We start from the raw sequence: 23,557 nt of genomic DNA on the forward strand, positions 1-23,557 counted from the left end.
TAAGGTGTCTATGAGAAAGCTTGTGTTTCTGGAATCACCCTCACCATACTAATAGATTCAGGGATCATTCTGTTTTGCAGAGCCACTGGCCATAGCTTTAGTAATCACAAAATTTCTAAATTCCCTATTGTACTCAAAGTCAGAATCACAATATGTACGGAAGTCATCTGATATGAGCCGGTATTTTTAAGCTGAATGCAGGAACATCTATTTTGTTTAGTGCCCCCACATGAAGATCTTTTGGCACTTTATAGTTATGAAGACTCTCAATTAATTAGAAACCAAAGGAGAGGAGAAAATGAGTGAGTTTGAAAGGAACAGACATCAGAGGAAGAAATTAGTGCCCTGGGTTTGTGGTCCAGCTGAATACCTGGAATGGTAGTTTAGTCAGGACAAATATTCAAGTAGTGTGCCTTAGGAAGATAATGGAGAGAGAGAGAGCAAGAGAGATGTGGGGAGATGAGAGAGAAAGAGAGGGAATTTCCCTGGAGAGCAGGAAAAAAAGTCCACCTTTTAATCAATTTTTCCATCACCAGCGGAATGGCACTTTTTGATGGGGCACTGTTCCTTCAGAGAAATGTTCCTGCCTTGTATTTACTAAGGGTCCTGATTTCAGATTTAGTTTTAAGCAACTCACACAAATTCAAGAATAGCCCCAGCGAGCAAAAAGAAGACAGAATGGGTGAGATTTTTTTTTTTTTTTTTAGCTGCACACAATTCAGCCCCAGGGATTCTTGCACCGTTACAGTTGGTGACTTCTGGAAAAAAAAAATTACTAGATCAGCTGTGAGGAGTGGGAGGAAGAGGGAGTCTAGTGCAGGGCAAAATTCCTGGCTGAGGTCGGGTGAAGCCACCCCTAAGGAATCCACGAAGAAGCCAGATCTTAGCCTAAAGTATGGTTAACATACACTGCACCGAACACGAACGCTACGAAAAATGACTGGATAAATTATGCAGAGGGATTTCTGGATTTCTTTCAAGTAATTAAGTTTCGATTTCTTGCATTTATTTTAGTTCCAGGAAGCGCAAGGCGCCATGGATTGCAAAAGTCTTCATTGATTGTTCCAATGCTTTAAGTTTGATTTCGTGACTGGACTTAACTTTGGGTAGAGGTAAACACACCAACCAAGGAAATTCACTACTACGAAAGATAACAGTTTCGTCGTGGAAAGTAAACACAGGGGCGTTTGCATGTGGATAGAACTCGGAGCTCTGCCTCCTCCCCCGCAGCCAGCCCCTTCCAAGGAAAGTGGGGAGGGGAGAAACAGGTGTGAATCTGAGTGAGTGTGCGTGTGTTAGCACTTGTGTGTCTGCATGCGTGGGTGTGAGCGTGTCTGTGTGTGTCCGTGCCTGAGTGTGTGAATTTGCGCCCCCGCGCTCTGGGGAGTGCGGAGTTGGAAACTGAGGACTTACGCTTTCCCCCTGGCCGATGTTAATTTCTCGGCGCCTGTTGTGTTTGCTCCAAAGGTTGGTCGAATCCAGTGGGTGCAACGAGCTGTTCCCGGGTGCGGGTTCCTCGCCACACTCGGCCTCAGCCGCCGTACCCCGCGGAATTGTAAAGGCATCTAGGAGCCTCGTGGGCATTCACGGGCCTGGGGCTGGCTGGGTCCCGCGTCCCTTCTTCCCAGTCTGTTTGATTGGAAATTCAGCTCTGCGCCTTTCGATCCGCTGGGGAAAGAGGGAGCCGTTACTTTCCTTTCTGCCTTGCCTCTTTTCATCCTCTTGTCTCCTGCCCGGCCACTGTCCTCAGTCCAGAATTATCCAGAGACAGTCCCACTCGGCTCATTCGGTGACTACAGGGGCCTGGCCCTGGCGCAAGTCTCCCCCTACCCTCAAAGTGCGCCCTGCCAGGCTCCAACAGCCACTTGTTTTAGTTCTCCTCCCTTAGCGCTGCCAGGTCAAGACGGGAAGGCAGGAGTTGGCGAGCCCGAATTTTGATCTAGGAGGGCCTGTGAACTGCCAGATGCAGAGGTTTCCGGAGACACTTACTGAGCGCTTGCAGTGGGCGCTGAGAGTGAGAGTTAGCCAGGAAGGCGCTGGGGCGAGGCTGTGCCCTCGGGCACAGGAGGTGCCTGGCAGCTTTGGGCAAAAGAGGGGGTCCTTCGAATCTCTAAGCGAGGGGGACTTGGAGCTCACGGGGGAGCCAGTGGAGAGGGAAAGCGACAAACACAAGAACAGTGGTGGACTTGCTCGGAAGAGAAAAGGTGTTTGAGCAAAACGCACACATACTCCTCGAATTTAGCACCTGGACCTAAGAAACCCAGGAGAGCTCTCCTTCCCGGCCCTTTGCCCTGTACCAGGCTCTCTGGGCGCTTCTAGAGGTCTCAATTTCAGGAATAATTCCCTCCTTTTTTCTTTCTTGGAACAGCGGAGGCCATGGAGGAGTTTAATCACCCCACACCCTTCTGCCCCAAACTACCGAGTGCAGAGATAGCTCAGTGGATCTGACTCTATTCAGAATCCAGCGCAGATTGACCTTGAGGAGATGGGATGGAGGAGAATCCATCCTTTCCCTCTTTCCTCCCTCAAGCCTTGTCTACCCGAGGTGGAGATGGTGCACAAATAGGGTCAGATCTTTCTTTTAAGAAGTCTTCCTTGTAATCCAACTCAATTCTGTTTGAAATACAGAGAAATCACACTGCCCTCAATGGATTAAAATTTAATAAAACACATTAGGTCCAGTAAAATATGAATGCACTGCTTAAAATTTTAATAGTAAATTAGGTCCCAGAAACAGGAGAGGAGACAGTGATTTCTCCCTTCGGGATGGCTAAGGGCTGATTTCGGGGTGGGGGGGTGCCTATTGCAGGGACCCCGCTGCTTGGGAGCTTGGGTGGAACCTCAAGCGATTCTTCCCGAGCCGGGAGGGAAGCTGGTCTTATCTATCCACATCTGGCAGCGGATGGGACAGAAGCTATTGTCAAACAAAGAGGCTTGGCGAGAAGAAAGGCACCCCTTGTGTAGTCACACAGTTGATTCGTTTTCCATTTCTCTATTTTTAAAGAAGTCACTTCTCTGTTTTCGGTTTATTAGGTGGATCTGAGGGTTTGCATAGGCGCCAGCACGGAAAGGTGCTTGGACGTAAAAGTGTATGTTGAAGTCATATGAAGCAGATTTCCAGTGTTGGGCCATTTGCTGCCACCCCTTGGTATTCCTAACTTTCAGTTGTTTAGATGGTTTCCACGACCTGGGGGGCTGGAGTCTTACTTCCTCAGAGAGCAGCTTCTACGCTTGCCGGAGCACTTTGCAACATTGCCTGTGGGCAAAACCGAAATGGGTTTTATTGATATCACTGCAAAGACGTTGATATTCTGGACACTCCCAGTAGAAGAGATTGCAAGATTGTAAGTTGTGGTGATGAAAGAAGAATTGCATTTTCACTCTAATACAACACAATCACTGCAGTTCACTTTTCACTTTGAGGGAGAAAAGGAGAACTGTAACGCTGACCTCCTTTTGAAAAAAATGTCTGTGTTTTCTAAGAGGAAGTGAGTACAGGTAAATAAGCTGTTGAATTGCTCGACAACTACGTATTAATTTATCTTACTGTGATAAGTAGGATAAAGGGCTTCCTTTTTTTTTTCTGTCTGGAGTTAGAGATATCACTGAGAAATATCTGAAAGACTTTTAAAAGTTATATTGAATTAATTTAATGATATATGGATTCTAGCCATCAGAAAAATATTCTCTTGGGAGTTGCCCTGCTTAAAATAGTTTTAATGACTAAATTCCATATCAAAGTTTGTCCAGTCATTTCAACAGTGCCCTCTTTATTTCATGAATTTATCATACTACCTTATTTACCATATGAAGGGGTGACAAGTGTTTAGCATTTTGGAGATGAGTTGTCAGTTGCTATTAAAATCAAGATTAATTCATATTAACGATATGCATTTCTCAATACTCCCAGGTGACAACATACATTAAAACAACTATTGCAAGTAATTAAGCTCAATGAAGGGGGAGGGGAGACGGAGAGGTTCAAAACACCCCCAAATATTTGGTTTTGCAATCCAAGTTCAGCTGACTGATGCCACAATAATGCTTGGGAAACTCCTCAGGGTTGCTTTTCACTTTACATCTAATTAGGCACCTAATGAAAGAGAAGAATTTTTTCCCCTTGTGATTTTTTTCTCCTTGATATTCTTATGCCTTTATCTAAACACATAAACACCCTGTCTAGGAGGTGCAATACCCAAAAATTTCTCCTGTGATTCACTTACTATTATAATCTGGGGAAACTGGTAGGTGCAGACCTTTGCCTTCCAGTTATTTTCCTCCTCCACTCTCACTTTTAGCCCTTTGGTTCTTGCACAGCACTGATAGAATACCTACGGAAAATATTTTAATGATTTTTTTTAGACTTTAAAGGTGCTCAACAGTTTATACTAATTAGACCATCCAAAGCCTTTTGAAGATTAAGCAAATTGGACAACCCTTGTTAATTAGAACATAATTTGAAGTTTGAAATTATATCACTGATGAAGTAGTCTAATTAGCATGACGATATGTTAATGGACCAGTGAGACCCAGGAACACTGGAGTTTGGCATGAACCTCTCCAAGGTTTGCACGAAAATCCTCCCTCCTATATCGACATTAATAAAAGATTTCTATAGACTTCAGCCTTTCCACGATGACATACAATTTATAGTACACACAATGCATTAGCCCATAGTGCTGCTCAATTTTTTCACTATTATGAAAACTAATAAATTCGTCAAGCTGAATTAAGCATACAAATCAGATGAGGCATAGCAGATTACACAGCGAAGCGCGGTGTCTCCCGAGCCTAAATGAAATTTCAATCTAATAATTCCTTCCTGGCCCAGTCATAATTTGTTTAGAGATGTTGTTCTACTTCTTTCAAAGCGCTATTCGCACTATAATTAAATGATACTCAAGCCTTTAACTTTGATTTATTTCATTTCTCGAAGCTTGAGACAGTGAGAGCTGTGCAATGTCATTTTTTAAAATTTATTTCCTTGAAATTACCCTGGCTGTTGTTGAGGTAGAAATTAAACACCTAAGCATTTACTCGAACCGACCGGCGCAAGACACATTCATTCATGTGAACACCCCCTCTCCAGTCCCGTGTCCAGTTTTCTTTGGGCTTCTGCTCGGAACACTGCTGGTAGGAATTCCCTTCGGCTACGATTTATTATTTTCCTCCACATCGGGGAGGAGGAAGGCAAGCCTCGGAGTTGCAAGCGGGTTAAGCACCATGGACAGAGCCCGTCGCGCGGCTTTTGCTGCAGTCTTCCTAGGACTCTGGCGACTCCGGAGGACTGCGCTCCCGACTTGAACCTGCCATCCTGCCCCGCAGGGGTCATGGGTGAACGAGAGACCCCCTACTTGCCGCTGCCGCGGGGCTTCCAGGCGCTGACCACTCGAGGGCCCCCCTTCGCCACTCTCTTTCCCACTCTGTTTTGTCCCAGCGCGCGCCAGCGCCTCTCAGGCCTGCCGCCTGCTCTCGCACCTGCTCGCCTTCCCCAGGCACTGTGTGCCTGCACCTGCTCCCAGCCACCCCCGTCCGGGTCGGGCCACCCGCGGGCTCCAGCGTCCGGGTCTCCGGGCCTTCTCACCCTCGCCTGTACCTCGCTCCTTCCGCGCTCCGGGCAGGTGGCAGCAGCCCCCAACACTGAGGGAAGTAGAGAGAAGACCGGAGCGGGGAGGAGAGGAAGGCGGGGGTGTGTGTGTATGTGTATGGGTGCGTGTCTGTGTGTAGGAGAGGTTATCTGCTTCTTTTACAACTGGAACTAAGAGTGTGTGTCCACTTCTAAGAAAAGTGGTTCACACTGGGACAAAAGTGCGAGCAAAGTGTTGGCTAAAAATAGGCCCTCTGCACTGATCGGCTGTGGAAATGAAGATAAGTGGGGCTTGTGCCAGCCCCTGAGGGCGTGTGTGTGTGTGTGTGTGTGTGTGTGTGTGTGTGTGTGTGTGTTGGGGCGGGGGGGATGTTCTGCAGCACATGCGCTCTGTGATCTCTGGCCCTGCCTCTCCGTCAGTTGCCCCTTCCTCCTTTGATTGTGGCTAATGAAGAATAATAAATCCAGTGGCAGGGTTTGCCAGTGGATCCGCCCAAGACCCAACTCACACTGAACTGGAGACGGGGAGGAGGAGGAGGAAGATCCGGAGGAAGAGAAAAAGAGGGTGGAGAGGAGTGTATGTCGGTGGTGGCGTTGGGGGAGTACACGCGGGCCTGGCGGGCAGGGGTGGGGGGGAGTCGCATGCGCACAGGCTCCCGGAGCCGGCTTCTCCGCGGTCCAATCCGCTGAGAGCTGTGAGAAACCGAGTGAGAGAAAGCCCTGCAGCCCTGTCGACCCCGGGTCTCTTCCGCATCAGGCACCCGCCGGGCCGAGGGGGCGCAGAGTCGAGCGCCAACCGCTGCGCTACCAGCCGGAAGCGCAGAGCAGCGCCGAGGATCCAGGTCGGCGGCAGGGTCCGCGCTCTCCACTGTGGTCGCGAGCCAGGGATCAGGGTCACCTGAGCGGCGGGGAGGGGCGGGCCGAGTTGGGGGCGGAGGCCTGGAACTTATCGGTGAGCAGGAGGCGGGGGAGGCAGCCAGGTAGGAGGCGTTCCTTGCAGTCTAGGGAAAAACCCACCCGAGGCTGCCTTGGCCCGCAACTTTATTTAGCAGTTTCTTTTCCCAGCGAGGCAGAGACCGGGGTGAAGAAGCAGGAGGGGCTGGAGGCCGGCTCTTAGGTAGGACCTGCCCCGCGACCGGAGCGCAGACCTGGCCGGCGGGGTGGGGTGGAGCAGGGACACTCCCAAGTGAGAGCTGCGGGGCGCCGGGAAGGGGCGGCGGCGTCGGAGCGCGGGCGGGGGCGGGAAGGGGAGGCGGAGGGCGCGGCGGGGGAACAGGAGGCGGGTGTCAGGAGAGCAGAAAGGACCAAAGCCTGGAGGAAGCCAAGAGCGAGAAGGGGCGACGCCAGAGCCCGCGCTGGAGAAACCGACACTTCCAGGCAGGGGAGGGCGGAGGCGCGCGGGAGGGAGGGAGGGCGGGGGTGCGGGGGCAGGCGCGGGGAGAGGCGAGTATAACTCGGCGGCCGCGAAGCGCGGGGGCAGTTTCGGGCTCCCAGGTCTGCAGCCAGCGCCAAGCGGAGCCCGGCGTCCGCTCAGACTGACCTCGTGGCCAGCGGTGGAGCGCGTAGCCGGGGCAAGGCGCGCAGAGCTCGGAGCGGTGGCGAGAGAGCACAACTTTCCATCGCCCTTCCCCGCTCCCGCTCTCGCCCAGCGCTTCTCCGGAGGGTCCAGGCAGCCGGGGCCAGCTGCGTGCGCCGCCGACAAGCGCCCGGGCGGGCGGGGAAGATGATGATGATGTCCCTGAACAGCAAGCAGGCGTTCAGCATGCCGCACGGCGGCAGCCTGCACGTGGAGCCCAAGTACTCGGCATTGCACAGCGCCTCGCCCGGCTCCTCCGCACCCGCGGCGCCCTCCGCCAGCTCTCCAAGCAGCTCGAGCAACGCTGGCGGCGGGGGCGGCAGTGGCGGGGGCGGCGGAGGCCGGAGCAGCAGCTCCAGCAGCAGCGGCAGCAGCGGCGGCAGCGGCGGGGGCTCCGAGGCGATGCGGAGAGCGTGTCTTCCAACCCCACCGGTGCGTATTTCTGCATAATCACCGCTTAAAGGCACATTTTGACAGCCCCCTTTATCTGCTTGATGTTTTTTTCATGTCTGCACAGCAAATCACCCCACACCTCCAACCAATTTTCCCCCCTCTCTCTCTTATGTATTCAGCGGGTCTTTCCTTTCATATTAATTTTTATGACCTGGAATGTTGCCTGTGCGCGTGTTGTGTTGCGTTGTGTTTGCAGGCTCCCTTTCCTCCTCCTTGTGCACGCTTGGCTTCTCTCCGTGGCTTCCCTCCTCTCCTCTTCACCTGCTAGTTTCGGGCCATTATTATTATTATTATTATTATTATTATTATTATTATTATTATTTTAACGTTCTGGGAATGTTGTAGGCGCGGCGGCGGTGTCGAGCGCTGGGCCGGAGCTTCCGGAGAGAGTGCGCACAATTCCCTGCTGAGAGTAATGTGTGCCTTTTACTTGCAATTACAGAGCAATATATTCGGCGGGCTGGATGAGAGTCTGCTGGCCCGCGCCGAGGCTCTGGCGGCGGTGGATATCGTCTCCCAGAGCAAGAGCCACCACCATCACCCGCCCCACCACAGCCCCTTCAAGCCGGACGCCACCTACCACACCATGAATACCATCCCGTGCACGTCGGCTGCCTCCTCTTCGTCGGTGCCCATCTCGCACCCCTCCGCGCTGGCGGGCACGCACCACCACCACCACCATCACCACCATCACCACCACCAGCCGCATCAGGCGCTTGAGGGCGAGCTGCTGGAGCATCTGAGTCCCGGGCTGGCGCTGGGAGCCATGGCGGGCCCCGACGGCGCCGTGGTGTCCACTCCAGCTCACGCGCCGCACATGGCTACCATGAACCCCATGCACCAAGCTGCTCTCAGCATGGCCCACGCGCACGGGCTGCCCTCACACATGGGCTGCATGAGCGACGTGGACGCCGACCCCCGGGACCTGGAGGCATTCGCCGAACGCTTCAAGCAGCGACGCATCAAGCTGGGGGTGACCCAGGCCGATGTGGGCTCCGCGCTGGCCAACCTCAAGATCCCCGGCGTGGGCTCGCTCAGCCAGAGCACCATCTGCAGGTTCGAGTCCCTCACGTTGTCTCACAACAATATGATCGCGCTCAAACCCATCCTGCAAGCGTGGCTGGAGGAGGCGGAGAAGTCCCACCGCGAGAAGCTCACCAAGCCGGAGCTCTTCAACGGCGTGGAGAAGAAGCGCAAGCGCACGTCCATCGCGGCGCCGGAGAAGCGCTCGCTCGAAGCCTATTTCGCCATCCAGCCGCGGCCCTCCTCCGAGAAGATCGCCGCCATCGCGGAGAAGCTGGACCTTAAGAAAAATGTGGTGCGCGTCTGGTTCTGCAACCAGAGGCAGAAACAGAAAAGAATGAAATATTCCGCGGGCATTTAGGAGACCCAAGGCCTCTCCAGGGACAGGCCCCTCCTCATCTCCTCTTTTCCCTCCCTCTCTCTCCTGCCTCTTTTCTTTCCACTTTTCGCGACCAGAAACAATTCCAGTAAATGTGAATCCAGAGAAAGCGGGGATTGGAGAGCGAGCAAACGAGCGAGCAGCTGAGCCCAAGCCCGGTGAGAATGTGAAACGATTTCGCAAAGGAAAAAAAAAACAAAAGAAGGGATTTGTCAAGTTGTAGCAAAGTTGTCCCTTTCGACCCCACCCCATCCGGAAAAGGCACCTCGGCCTCTTCAGAGGAAGTCTGGAGCTGGCTGTTTGCAGGAAGGCAGACGAGACAGCCTTTTAAAAGGCCCCCAGAATGATCAAGTAAGATTTGTTTTTATTCCTAAAGACATCACCCTTGTTCAAGTTTAAAAGTACACTTTGCAGCTATTTTTCAGAAATAGAAATTGATTCAGGACTGAAACTTTAACCTAGAGTTGATGCTTAATGTGATAGAGACATCTCTAAAGTATTTTGAATTTTAAAGAAAGATGGCAGATTTTCTGCATTTACACTGTATATTATATATATATTTTTATTGTGGTTCTTACCCCCTTCCTTCTCTGAAGTGTTAATGCTTAAGAAAGGAGTTGCGCCTGCTGTGTTCACTGATTTTGAAAGCTATTATTAGATTATTGCTGAACAACCCTCTGTAAATTATTAATTTATCTCTAGCAACTTAATTTGTGCACATTCTAATTAATTAAACTTCTTTACTCTTAAAAAATGGGGGAAACGTATGGCTAGTGAATTACAATTTTTTTTATGTTTGATGAGTTTACTGAATTTTTACAGCTTTCCTCTTAAACTGTGTTCCTTTTGGCCCATTTGTATATTCTCACTTTGAATGAAGATTGCTTTTTCTTTGTTTTTACTGGTAGTGTTCTGATTTGTGATTCGACACTCAGTAATGGATGTCTTAATTGTGTAGACCTGATTCACTGTCCAAAGTATTGTTTACTTCATTACATATTTAATGGGGATTCCCACATTGTCCCTGCTACACACACACTCTCTCACTCACCCTTACACACACTCACACACACACACCTCTAATGGAAGAGAAGTCAAGCAGTTGAAAGCACGATATGATGCATCACTTTCTAGCTTTAGGTGCATTTGTCACTTGGTGTTTGTCCTTCCAGATTCTAAGATTTCACCAAGGTATTTCAATCTTCTAGTTTTCAATTGCTTTGCTGACTACATTTTAACATTTACAAGAATCCTTCCATTTTTCCTTTTGGAGGTTTGTTTGTAGAAAAACTACTTTGAACTATAAGAAAGACAGTGCACTGCTTGTAAATTCACATTGTTTGGTAGAATTCTTTTGGAACAAAAAAAAATTAGGTACATGATGACTAGTACCTTATCTATTGTAAATATTCCATTCAAAATGATGCACATATAGATATATTCTTACAAATTTTGCTGTATTGCTGTTCCATTTAAGGCTCTCTGAAGTCTTGAGTTCTGTATATGATCTGGTTTCTTGTTTTTGTTAATAGATGGTTTATTTACTATGGTAATGTATTAAGTTATTTTTGGTGTTGTTTGATTGTCTTTCATTGAAGAGATGATTTTAATGTTTTATTGGCAAAGTATGCTGCTTTTTTCATTAAAATATGCTATTAAAATTAAATGGCTTTTAAAATGTGATGTTGTTTTAAATCATTTACATGGGAATTATTTTGATGGGGGATTTTTTTAAAGCAGAAACACATTTTAATGGTTTATTATGCAGTGGTTGCTGCCAAAGTCTGACTTGGATTTAGTAGAGGGTGTTTCTCTAGGAAAGTATAAAAGAACAGGATTTATAATAGCCTTCTAATAACCAGAGCTCATCTCACAGGGTGCTTTGCTTTTCTGCCCAGAGGAGGTCACAACATTTGGCTCCAAATGCCTCACTTGAAGTTCTTTCTCCAGATCGGCAAAATTCTGCAAAGAGAATCTTTGTGAGCAGAGGTATTGCATGGGTAAAAGGAAGAAAGGAACTCTGTTGAGTTTTCAGCAGCACTGGGAGACTGGGTGTGGCAAATGTCAGGGCCTGGTTGGGAGAGTAGGACACTCTGGTTGAGGCCTAGGGGCTGGCCTCCAGAGTTCTCAGTTCAGTCACCACTCCTGGAGAGCAGTGCCCCACAGCCAGAGCAGGAAGTACCTGGGTTACTGGGTTATGAAGAAAAGAACCCCTCTCCCTCTCTCTGTCTCTCTTTCCATTCCCACGACATTTAAGGAAACTCACATTGTGCAAGAGGCAGAGTAGGGCTGAGGAAGAAATCCTGGGTGGTTAGAGGGAGCAAAATTTTGCCCCCTTTCTATGACTCATCTAGACACCAGAGTTGGTGGAAGTCTGTCTATTGGTGGTTTGGCACAAAGAAACTCTGCCCATTTGATACACTGACTTTTCTTTTTCTGATCCTAGTTTAAGGAAACTTCCTCACAAATTTTAATAATTTTAGACTTCCTACAACAGTTGGGCAATGTATTAAGTTTTCAGAGTTATTTTTTTTTCTTTTCAAGAAAGCTCTGGTTTTGATATTTACATTATTAATGATGAAAGCATCATATTAATCATAAGTCCAGCAAGAGAGAGGAATCAGGCCATCCTCCATGGGTAATTCTGCTAACCTGAGCTGTTACCCCTCTAATATGGAACTGTCTTGGAATATTTCTCATTTTGAGGATGGGGTTAGGAAATATCCCATGAATCAATGAAAATTGTTATAGTAGCTCAAGTTAGAATTAAATGTTGTTGGAAAATTGATTATGACTTTCAGATGTAACAAAAAGAGTTGTGAAAGTTGGATGGATAATGGGTAGAGCGACTTCTTTCTCTATAACAGAAATAAAAAAGACACCTGAAAGAACAAAATCCATTTAAGAATGAGATATTTTGCATAGATATCTAAGGAAATACAGAAAGTTGTGGGGATTTAAAAGAAAAAATTGTAATTTCATGTATAGTGATATTCATGGTTTAATTTTATTTCTGTTTTGTGAAGGCTGAATGTTCCTTCTTCCACTTTACCCCCTCTTACTAGGTTCAGTTTTCCTGAAAGTCTTTTGAAACAGCCAACCTCCAATCTCACTGTACTGGGTACTGGTTTCAGCACCACGGATAGTAACCAGGTAACACAGTCTTGCTTCAACACACATCTGACTATACAGTTCTAGTCAGTTGGAGAACTTTCTGTGTGCTTACTTCTTTCCAGAGTGGAGAAAATGAATTAAATGGCTTGAATATATAGCAAATCAGACTTTCTGATCTAGAATAAAAATTATCTTCAATAAATAACACCTCCTCCTTCCCATATCTGGCTGTTATCTAAGGGTCTAGGAAATGTGAGTTAGGAGAAAGGGGAGTCAGGGGAAAGACAGGTGTGCTTGTGTTTTCCTCTACAAATATAACATCTTTAAATGAAGAGAGGAATCCTGTAAGAGTTGTAGAAATTGAGAAATATAATGGATAGAAATAAAATAGGTGTTCTCTTTAGTGCATTTTGAAATATATGATAACTTGCATGTAGGCATGTTTGTCCTAGATTTTTGTGAGGAATGTGACAGAAAAGCAACTATCCATTCACTTCAACAACTGAGAGTGAAGGCCTATATTTCCCCCTTCATTCATTAACTGTTGTTTTTCTCTTGTGTTCCCGGACTTTTACAACTATCACATTTTAAGTTCATCTTCTTTATGTTATCATAAAAAAAACTTTCTTGCCTACAAAACAGAAATTATATCCATTATTTAAGTCTGCTTAAATGTGTTTGTTTTTATGAAAAAAGCAGAATTTTAAAAAGAAATATATTCTGAAGTTTTTTTTTTTATTAATGATAGTTGCAGAGATATACCAAAACAAAGAGATTTGAAGAGAAGAGGATTGGTCTTGAAGAAATTAAAGGTAAGACTAGAAGGAATTGTGTATAAATTGTTGAGAAATATCCATTTGGTATTGGCTTTCAAAATATTCAGATGGATAAATAGCAAATTGTGGCTGAAGATCCTTGTCATATCAATCAAATCCATTGGTATACATGACTCATTTCTTATTTTTTTCTCCTAAAGGTCCACAATGGCTATTTTATTGGAAAAAGATATTTTATGAATTGACTTAGCGGCATACCTAGTCTTGCTCAATTTGATGTTTCAGAACTATGTAGTTTATCTTCTTTTAATTTCTTTAAAGGCAAATGATCCAGATGATTCAATGGATAATAATATAAGTATAAAATGGAATGGAATAGTGACTAATAGCAAAGATCCTTACAGCCTGGTTGATAGCGAAGTACTCTCTACACCAATTGGATAATACTATTATCTGCAATTTTTTTTGATATTTGACATTAAATCAGTTGGTCAATCCTTTATAGATTGTTTCATTGACACACAACTTGGGGAAAAATACTGGAAATATGAAAAAAGCAAATGAAATAACTGGGTTTTACATTCAGTGTAACACTCTCCTATCTTCTATAAAATGTACTTTAATAATAAATAACAATACGTCACTAAGTCTTTTTATTATCAAGGACAGATTCTGGGACCTCTTTTTGCAAAGAGAATTGGAATTTGGGGGGTAAAAATGCTTTATTTCAAACTTTAAATAAATCAATTCATTTTGATGTATCTGTTGGGGAAGCTCTTGAGGAGATGGTGGAAAAGGCATTAAAACATTCACTTGATATTAAAAGGCATGTTATTCAGGGGATGAAGCTCAAGTTTTTCTAAGCAAGCCATGACAGTAAGTTTAGAAATTCATCCTTTCACTTGTTTGGCAACAACAATTTATATTTCTAGGTAAATGGTCCCCATTAGAACTCAAAACTGCACTTTACTTTTCGGTTGGCCTTGGAGGGAGGGACTGTAACAGAAGGGGGTAAAGAAAAAGAAAAAAGAAGTTGGATTGGTATCCTGATAGGACAAAAAGGAAGACAAAGGTTCCCAGATAGTTATGATGATAGAAATGTTCCTGAAGTCTACATTTGTCAGGAGACAGATTTATGACAATGAGAAAAAAATCACTAAATTTTCCCTGCTTTGCTCCTTTAAAGGAGCCATTCCCAGTCCTGAAAGGCTATTATGAGCAAATTAATAAATTACACAGCGAATTATTAAATCCAGATAATTACAAGGAATAAGTAAGTAATCATTAGTTATCTCAGCTAATTACTGTGGGTCACAGCCAGCCGGAATGTGAAATCCTCCTCGGGAATTGAAATTAACTTTGCACAGTGAGTCTCTCTGCTTGACATCCCCAGTCTGTAGGCACATGGCAGCTCCCTTGTGAGCCAGTCTTTCTATTTAACTTGGAGAGAATAGAAATAAAATTAAGTGGCGATGTGATAATAGGAAGCTGCTCAGAAAGCAAACTATGGGTTTTATTCTGCCTGGAGATGAAAAGCTCTATTTACACCAGTTTCAAAATTTTTTGAAGTACCCTTGTTGAGACAGGCTTCCTGAACACACACACACACACACACCCAGTCATCTAGTGTGACAGTCAGATTAGTAGCACATAAAGAAGGCTCAAGAAGAACAAACCTTTTGGGGTGTGTATGTGTGTGTGTGTCTGTGTTGGGGGGCAGCTGCGAGAAAGAAAGAAAGAAAATGAAAATATTACGCTTTGCTTTCATCCCACACAGTGGAACGCCTGTCAAAAAAAGTGCAGCCTGGTCTAATAAACTGTTTGTTTTGTTTAGGTAACAATATGCTTTCATCTTGCCACACGAAGAACCAGCTTAGTGCAAATGTTGTCTCTTCTTTCACCAGATGCTTCAAGAACTGATGTCACCTTCCCCCCCACCCCCATATAGCATCACTTTCTGAAGCCAGGTTCCACTACCCTCTCTCCTTCTACTCCCACCAATCCCCCCACCCCCACCCCAGGCCTTCTCAAAGGGCAGGGAAGACAGCCAAGCCCGGTGCCTGTTGGAAAGTGGAAAATATATCTGTGTGATTAAGTATGTGTATCACAGGGCTGGGAAAAGGCTGGACATACGAAGAAAACTGCTGTTAATATATTAAAATGAGGGGGGAAATCTAAGAGCTTTTTTTTTTTTTTTATCAATTGCAATTAGATGGACAGTCTTTCCGCTCATTCCCTGCTCTAGTCTGGGATGATGATAAAAATTTAATGAAGCCTGGGACGAGCAGAGAGCTCTGTCTAGGGACTGTGGAATAGAATATTTTAACTGTACATTTATACCAACTGCCTGGCTTCAAAGACGTGACTGCTTTTAATCTCAAATTAGAAAACCACAGACTTGAAATTAAATATTAGATACCCTCGGATCCCCTTCCTTTCTGAAATATTGTCACGACTGTTTTTCTCCATTGGCCCGTAATACACATATCTTAGGTCTCCAATTACATTTCCGTGAATAATAGATGGTTTTGATAGGGTGCAGTATTCTGGTGCTTTTGTTTTTTTTTTTTTAATAGAGTTAATGCAATATTAATTGGCTGTAGATGTTATAAGAATGCACAGCCCCCCTTTCAGGAACAAATCGGTGAGATAGGGATGTGAGAGAGAGCTCGAAGGCGAAGGCTTTCCCCAGCCCAGGTCACTTCTTTGTGGAGGGGACCTTCTTAGAGCTTTGGGTAAGTGAAGGGGCGCCTTGAGTTCCACGACCCTGGCTGCTTGGGCTCGGCAGCCCGGAGCGAGGACTACCGGTGAGGGCGGAGGTAGAGAAAGAGGACAGTGAGCGTGAGAAGCAGGGCGCGGGGACAGTGATCACCGAGAGGCTTTCCGCTCTGCTCAAGGCTAAGGCTTCGTGCTTGCCTGGCGGCTCTGACGGTGCGGAGGAATCACGATCGCTGCCCCCGTCCGCTGGCTTGCCATCTCTTTGCACCCGCCAGCCTTGGGTTGCCTGCCAGCTCCAACTCCCCTCTCATCCAGTTCGGGGTGCAAGTTGACGAGAAACTGGTTGGGAGGGGGTGAGTGTTAGAGTCCACAGTGAGGGAGTGGGGAGCAGGGCTTTCCTCCGCGCCGGACGAGCTTGCCCTGGCCCCGCATGGCCCCTAGAGCCTGGGGGGAGCAGGCGCCTTGCCAAGCGCGCATCCAGGAACCTGCGAGAAAGAGAGGCCCGGGCGCCTCGCCCCCTTGCATTTTACTAATCACGTCTATTTAAATTCTAGCGCGGTCCGCCGCGCTCTCACCGGGAAAGCTCTGGAGAACTGGACCCATCAATTATTCTGAAAAAATCCCAGACTACGTGAGGCTTCCAGCCTGCGGGAGGGAGGCGGCGGGAGGAGGTGGAGAACCTAGCCCCTACCCTTCTCCCCTGCTCTCCGCCCCCCCCCCCCCCCCCCCCAGCGCGGAGCCCTTGGTGAACACTTAACTTCAGGGTTCTGAGGCCCAAGGGAGCGCGTGCGCCTTCTGAGGGTTTGCGCTTTGTGGACCGGGAGGGGAGGTGCTGGGAGTAGGCTGGGACCTGGCTTCGCTTTTCCTTTCCCCCTTGTGGAAAGGTTTCAGCCCCGTGCAGCCAGATCAGATGGATCACTGTTTCCCGGGCTGCTACCCCCTTCAGCATCGACCCCCGACTCCTCACTTTCTGGCGGGTCCCTAATGAGGGTCGAGTGGTTGAGGGCTACTGGGCGCAGAGCGGTTTCTGCTCAGCCTCCTTTTACTCCACAGCCCTGCACGGGTGAGACCTTGGGGACATTCTAGTTCAGAAGCCTTTTAGGAACCTCCATTTAAAGTCCTCTAGCACTCACCCCCCTCTCCCCGCCATTCGGGCTCCAGGATGCCCCGAGGCCGAGCAGCTAGCCGAGCGCGCAGCTGGACGCGCAAAAAAGAACGCATTCGCTCTAAAGTAGGGAGGCGGGTAAGCCTGGCTAGTAATTACTGCCCCCACCCCGCCTCACCCGCCCCCACCCCCGCACTGGGTCTGCAGCCATTACTCCAGCTGTCACTCGGCGGAGAGCAAGAGCCCTCCCCCATTCCCAGACTTTGCTGTAGCCAACAGAAGCTGGCGCCCCCCTCGCGCTCCCCTAGGGTCTGAGTCGTGGTTCTTAAAATTTTGTTATAATTTGTCACAAACACATTAGCTCCTCTTTCGCCATAACCCTCCCATTTTGGGGGCCCTGGGAGTATATTCAAAGTCTTATTTGTGTCTATTGGTGAGTTTTTGTTTGTTTTTTGGTTTTGTTTTGTTTTTGATGGGTAGGTTCTCTCGTAACTTCCAGGTTTCCCTGAATAAATTGAGGCCACAAGAAAATGAGACGTATGTGTCCAATAGTTTTGAAAGAAACCAGCTGGCTTCCGGAGTACTTGTAAGATGCCAGGGTGGTCCTGTTAATCAATGGGACTTGGTTAAACAAACAAACAAACAAACAAACAGGCAATTGATGGGTTTGTAAGTGATTGAAAGGCATAAATCAACACCCTCTGCACCAGTGGCTGGGACTGTGACTGTGTTTTCAGAAGGCCTGTGTGACTTGGAGGTTGGTAGACTCACCAGGAGATGGAGGGTTAATACACACAAGGCCAGACAGTCCGACTTTCCCAGTATGCCCCCAGGGCTTTGCTAAGTGGCAGTCTGCATTTCTGTGCATTTTGGTTAAACGGGGGTGGAGGATCCCTCATTTCTAGAGACAGAGTAGGTCCTTGGTTTAGGAAGTTATTGGCCTGGTTGTGTAAGGTATTGGAGATGGAGGTGGGGGAAGGCAGGAATCCCTTTGAGGAAAAAAGTCACCTTATGCTCCAAGTTCAACAGCAGTCCAGGGCCCAGCTATGCAAGTGTAGATTTCATAGGAAGGCCCCTGACCCTTGCCCAGAATAGTCACTTTTTCTGCTCCAGTCCTAGGTGAACCAAATCACTTTGCAGCATTGAGCCTCTGCAGGCTTGGCCTGAAGCCACAGACCGGAAGAGAAGTGGAGATCCTCTTCTGCAACTCGGGCATTTTCCTCGCTACTTGTTATCCAATAACATGAGTAGCTGGACATTCACAAACCAACACACAGGTACACTTAGAGCATTCCCTGGGGCCTGCATGCCTTGGTGAAACTTCTCAAACTCACTCAAAATCTTTCCTTCTTCGTCTACCTGAGACACGCGATTCTCCTGGGAAGATGCTCCAGACTCCGTGCGTGCCTCTTGTTAGTGCACCGACAGCCTCCGACCTTCTCTTTGCCACAGGTGTCCTTCCTGCCCACCCTGCCTTTACACGGAGGTCAAACACGGTGTCTTTGGGGCAGCACCTCTGGTTCTGAGGAGGAAGCAGTCTGTGACTCCCAAGAAGGACATGAGGACTGGGCCAGCAGCTGGGCTTAGCGGGGATGGGGAGGCAGAATTAGATTGAGGGTTCCTTGGGAAATCAGGGTTCAGTGCTTCAGCCTCTGGGCTCTCCCGGTCGGTGTGGCTTCCGGAGAAGGCGACCTGGCTCACCAGTTGTAAGTGTCATTTTGGTATCAACTTCAAGGTTCTAACTAACAATGCCACTCACTTCTTCACCTGGAGCCAGAAGGAAGGCAACTGCTTCCTCCTCTTCCTCCAGGATCTTTGGTCTTTGGGATGGGGGTGGGGGTGAGTGGGGAAGAGAACCCAGCTCCTGGCTGGCTGTCCAGCTAGGACTTCTGACTCCTTGTGAGAGAAAAGTCGTTTTTGAGGACGTGGGGTTCACGTCCCTAAATTAAGTCTCTAACTTCCGCAAACCGATCCTAAATGGGTTCGATAAGAATCGGTTGGCAACTTGCACGTTTCTTTCATCAACTTTTCACTTTGCAGCCCTCAGAGCTTTTAATTACAGTATTGTCAGAGGGGCCCATTCTTCCATTTCCTAAATCATTTCATTGACTTCCCCCCCCCCATGCTGTTTTCTTTTTCAGTAAGACTTATTTTTTACCACCACTCCCCCGCCCCCGGGATTCGCTCAGAGTTTAGGAGGTGAACAAGGAAAAAGAGGGAGTGTGGGGGGAAATGGGTGGCTAATAGGAGATAATCTCTCCCTTTCTCTGGAGAGAGGAAGACATGAAGAGTGACCACATCTGCCCTCTTCCTATCTTAGACAGTGTAGATGCCTAAGAGAGAAATGGGAGCTATAATAAAATAGAAAGCGTGCATCCCTGGGAACCAGAGCAGCCCCATTTGGTCAGGTATCCTCCATGTGTCCCCAGGAGGAGTGGAAGTACCCGCATTGCTGGGCATTAATCTTGATAATGTGAGTTCATTCACTGTAAATAAAATCACAAAATTCCCTAAAAATGACATGAATGATCCACTCTGGGCAGGAGAAAAAAGTGGAAGAAGAAGCAGATCAAGCTGTCTAAGCTGAAATGTGCCAGACATCACTTGCCAATCTGAAAAGCTCAGCCACTTTCCCTCCTGCAACCTGGTAAGATCAGAATTCTGCAGTTTTGTGATTAATTTTGCTATTCACATAACTCTAAGTTTTATTTTTCCAAGTTAGTTTTTACCATCTGATTCTGCCATCACACAGAGCATCCAATAGCCAGTGGAAAACAGAGATGTTGCTGTCAGACAAAATGAGAGCTGAGTCTGCTCTTTCTACTTGATCCCATTGCTACAGAATCCTACACTGCTGGGTAGAGAAAATGTTCAGATGTTTCCTGCATGTCCCGTTAAACCTAGAAGTGTGTGTGATTGGGGAAGAGGGTTAGAGGGAAGAGTAGACAGATTTGATGGAAGATGAGAGCAATCGTATTTATTGTACCCCAATTTAAAACTACTTCATAACTCAGTAATGATGGTAAGAAGCATTCTTACTCTCCACCATTTAACTCCTGGCTATTAGGTATCAGTTACTGCAAGATAAAATGATTTAATCCGTCTAGGAGAAAATGTCTTTAATGCTCAGCCCCTCACCCTTCCATTTTCCACTCCCCTGTGCTCTTCTCATCACTCTCATCTCTCAAATGGCTGGCATGTGGAAATCTTAGAAGCTTGTGTCACTGGTAGAAATAGCTCCCTTATTGAGGCAGGATTTCTGTATTAACTTATAAGGCAGAGAAAAATGCCCTGAGATGCAGTAATGTTGACTTTCCTGCAGCAGAAAGGCTGAGGTTTTGTTTGTTTGCAATTTATAATAAAGTCATTGACAAGCTAGAGTTCACTGGTTTTTCAGGTTTTGCAAACTCACTCTTACACAAATTCTTTCCCCTTGCAGAAAGGATGTTATCCCTGAAACTGCAGCCAGATGCAGCTCTAAGCAATCCCAGTGGTAAACGTGGCATTCACGCCAGTTGACGCCAAGTAGACGTGATAAAGCAGAAATTGGACACAGGTAACAGCATCTTAGAGTAGCTCCTCTTCCAGGCTTCCCATGAACCACCAGAGCAAGAACAGGCTGGAAGGAAATCAATTTGTAAAATCAATCCTCAAACCATTTTATGCATTCTGATGGCTTGAGACTTAACACTTATAATGTGGGAGGTACAGAAGGAGAAAAAAAAAAAAAAAAAAAAAAAGCAAAGCCACATGTCTCCTTCACTTTAAAATGGATAGGTATTAGAGTTCCTCCAATCTTTCCTATCTGAACTCCTTCTGCTCTCACATTCTTTTCCACGGTCCTTCTTCCCACCTCACCATTACCATCATAATTTCCTCCCTTCTCCCCCCACTCCTCCTCTTCTTCACTTTCCTTCTCCCAATCTTCCTCTTCCCAGCAGGCTCTTGGAGAAGCTGAATTGTGTGCAAAGCTAGGAAGCTAGGAATGAGAGCTCAAGCAATTTCTCAGTGCGCGGACTCTAAAAAGTGATCAGTAGAGGTTAGATCCCAGTAAAGTTGACAGTGTCTTTGAAGATGATGCTGGGATATGCGTTTAGGGAGCACATAATGTGGATTTGGGTCCCAGTGAAGGAGAAAGTTGTGCCTGTTCTAAGCATCTTGGTGGCGTGAGGTACATGTCTAAGGGAGATGAGTCTGGATGCTCTTCTTTTGTGAACCTCTCTAACCATGTGGAGGAGATGCCAAGGACATTTTTACTCTTTTGGTTGAAGAAGAAGCACACATTGACTCTAGAAGCTGTCATATTTACTACCTAAATACACTGACTTTTAGATGGAAATGCCATCAGTTGTCTCTGCCCAGTTCTGTTGCAGATCTATTAATCATATCCACAAGGATTGCCAAAATGGCAGGGCTCTCTTCGCTTTTCAGTTTATACAGAACAGAATCATTTACATAAAGTCCTTAAGGCAAATAACTGTTGGGGCTCTAATTTATATCTGATCGAAAATTAGCCGTCATTATGCGCTCCATTAGCAGCGTCTTTAATGTGCTTCTAAGCACCATTTGTCAAGCGGCTTGTTAATATCCTTCAAGTCTTTAAAGTTGAGAGCTCATTAAAGAGTGCGCTCTGTTATTGATGTAATTTAGATGAGTTTGGAAGAGCAAGTACACCATGCCTTGAATGGGCAACCTCCAGAAGCCAGGGCAAGGGGGCACGTGGTGACCAAGTTCACTACTAAAGATTTCCCAGAAGCCTTCATGCTTCCTTGATGGAAGCTCTCTGGATCCTGCAAAGGTGTTTTTGAAGCCCCCCTCCCTGACCTGGGTGTAAGTCACTCATTTCTCTGGGAAGGAGTATGTTTGCCTTCAGTGTTTCTTTCTTTCTTTCTTTTTTTTTTTTCTGATCAATTCACTGAAACTTATGAGGTTTGGGGTGGGGATATGAAAAAATGGGCTCTAATATAAAATCTTTTATAAGAGAATTTGCCAGTTTTCTTTTCTTTTCTTTTTTCTTCACACCTTCATCCCTCATTTAGTGCCTAGTTGTTTACTTCCTAAGGTTCTGCTCTTCATGCCACAGGATGGAGGAGGTAAATATCCATTGAGAAAACCATAGCCCTAAAGACAGAGCTACTGCCCTTGAACCTATTTTGAGGGAGGTACAGTAAACCCGCTTAATTATGTACATATTATTACATTATTTATCAACCACACCATCCGAAGAGCATAGAGGCCAATAAATTACCTCAGTTATTTATCTGAAAATCCATATATTTTGTCATTTTCTTTCTGGAGGAGATTATGTTAGTGTAACACAGTAAAGAAAACCATTAGTACAGCCAGAAAATTGCAAGTGAGTGCAACGATAATTCCACTAGCAGGAATAAATAACAGAAAGCTGCATTTTGTCCCGGATTTTCTGGTGGGCTAGATCAGCCTCCTTTGGATTCAAGTATTGAGTGTATCTGTGAATCTTGCTATCAGGGGTTTAGTAAGATATCACATCCCTCCTTCTAAACCTCACATTAAAAGAAAAGCATTCAAACCATCATCATTTTTGAACCCCACTCCTTATCTCTACTTTAAATTCACTTCCCCTCCTGAGACCTTCTGGGAACTCAGAGATTAATGCAAGATAATGAAAGACATTAGGCATTTTATTTTCTCCTCTAAATTTCCAAGATTCTTTCAGCCTTAGAAGCTTGCATGGGAAGATAGCTCTACTTTATCAGATTGAAGTAAAAAATAAAACCAAGAGTTTAGGAATTGGACCTGGACGGGGTTGGTTCAAATACTTCCAAGTATTTTTAGAGAAGACCCATCTCTCCCTTTACCGCCTGCTCCAAGAATAATCTTATTTTCATCATTTGTTAAACAGTTTATTCTTGCACTCCACACCTGAAGAGAGTTCATCACATACACACAGAGAAAGAGAAGGGAGAAAGATATAATAAGATCAATCTAAGGACATATTGAGGTCATATAACAGCACAAATATTCTCAAGTGCTCTGTATAATGTGCAGTGGGGATTTTGGGCAGTTTTATTGTGTGGTAGGATCCTCATCTCCGTTGTTTTTTACAGGATTCCTTCAGGCTAAAGTAATAAAGCGAGTAATTAGAATGCTAAAGACAGATGTAAATAACAGGAATGAGACAGCGGTGACAGATGAGCGGCTGGGTCAGGAGAGAGCCCAGTTGGTGGAAATGACACCGCTTCCTCGCTCCCGATCCCCTCCCCCACCGATTCCCCTTCTCTCTCTCGGCCTCTCTGTCCTCCCAGCCGTGGCCTTAGGCGGCCGACCGGGGACACACCGGTCAAATTGCATTCTGGAGGCGCGGCGCGGCTGCGGGCTTGGACAGTCGCGCGCGGGGGCGTCTCGCGCCTCGGGAGCCACAGGCTCCCCCACAGACCGGCCGCGAGGCGGGCGCCACTCGGGTGCCAGGGCCTTTCCGGGGTCCCTCCCCTCCCTGGCCGCCAGGACTGGCGAGTCTCCGCAGCCGCGCCTCCCGGCAGCGCCCCCGCCTGCGCCCTGCCAGGGACCTTGGGCGCGGTGGCTGAGCGCAGCAGCCGCTTCGCCTTCCCATCCTCCCGGATGCTTTCGGGCCTTTGTCACCTCTTCTCCCAAACCAGAGCGAAGAGGCCCCCGAGATGCCTTCACCGCCCACTTTGGCCGAGGAAGCCCAAGCCCGCCCTGGCGCCTCGCTGGCCGCACGGTTGCGGCCCAGTACCTTGCAAGCGGCCCACCTGCGCGCTGGGGTCTCCAAGGCCCTATTCCTCCGGTGACTCCCACCCTGGAAGTGCATGACAGGGCTTCCTTGGAC

At 47.0% G+C, this 23,557-nt stretch overlaps 1 protein-coding gene across 1 annotated transcript; it reads left to right on the forward strand.

The window, feature by feature from the left end:
- The first annotated feature begins 7,310 nt into the window (after positions 1-7,310).
- Positions 7,311-9,000, forward strand: POU4F2 (POU class 4 homeobox 2). The gene is made up of 2 exons (XM_057729217.1): positions 7,311-7,595; positions 8,059-9,000. Exons 1-2 carry the CDS (start codon positions 7,311-7,313, stop codon positions 8,998-9,000), a joined length of 1,227 nt encoding a protein of 408 aa, XP_057585200.1.
- The last annotated feature ends 14,557 nt before the right edge of the window (positions 9,001-23,557 follow it).

The sequence above is a fragment of the Hippopotamus amphibius genome, chromosome 3 (assembly GCF_030028045.1).
Source record: "Hippopotamus amphibius kiboko isolate mHipAmp2 chromosome 3, mHipAmp2.hap2, whole genome shotgun sequence".
Classification (NCBI taxonomy): Eukaryota; Metazoa; Chordata; class Mammalia; order Artiodactyla; family Hippopotamidae; genus Hippopotamus; species Hippopotamus amphibius.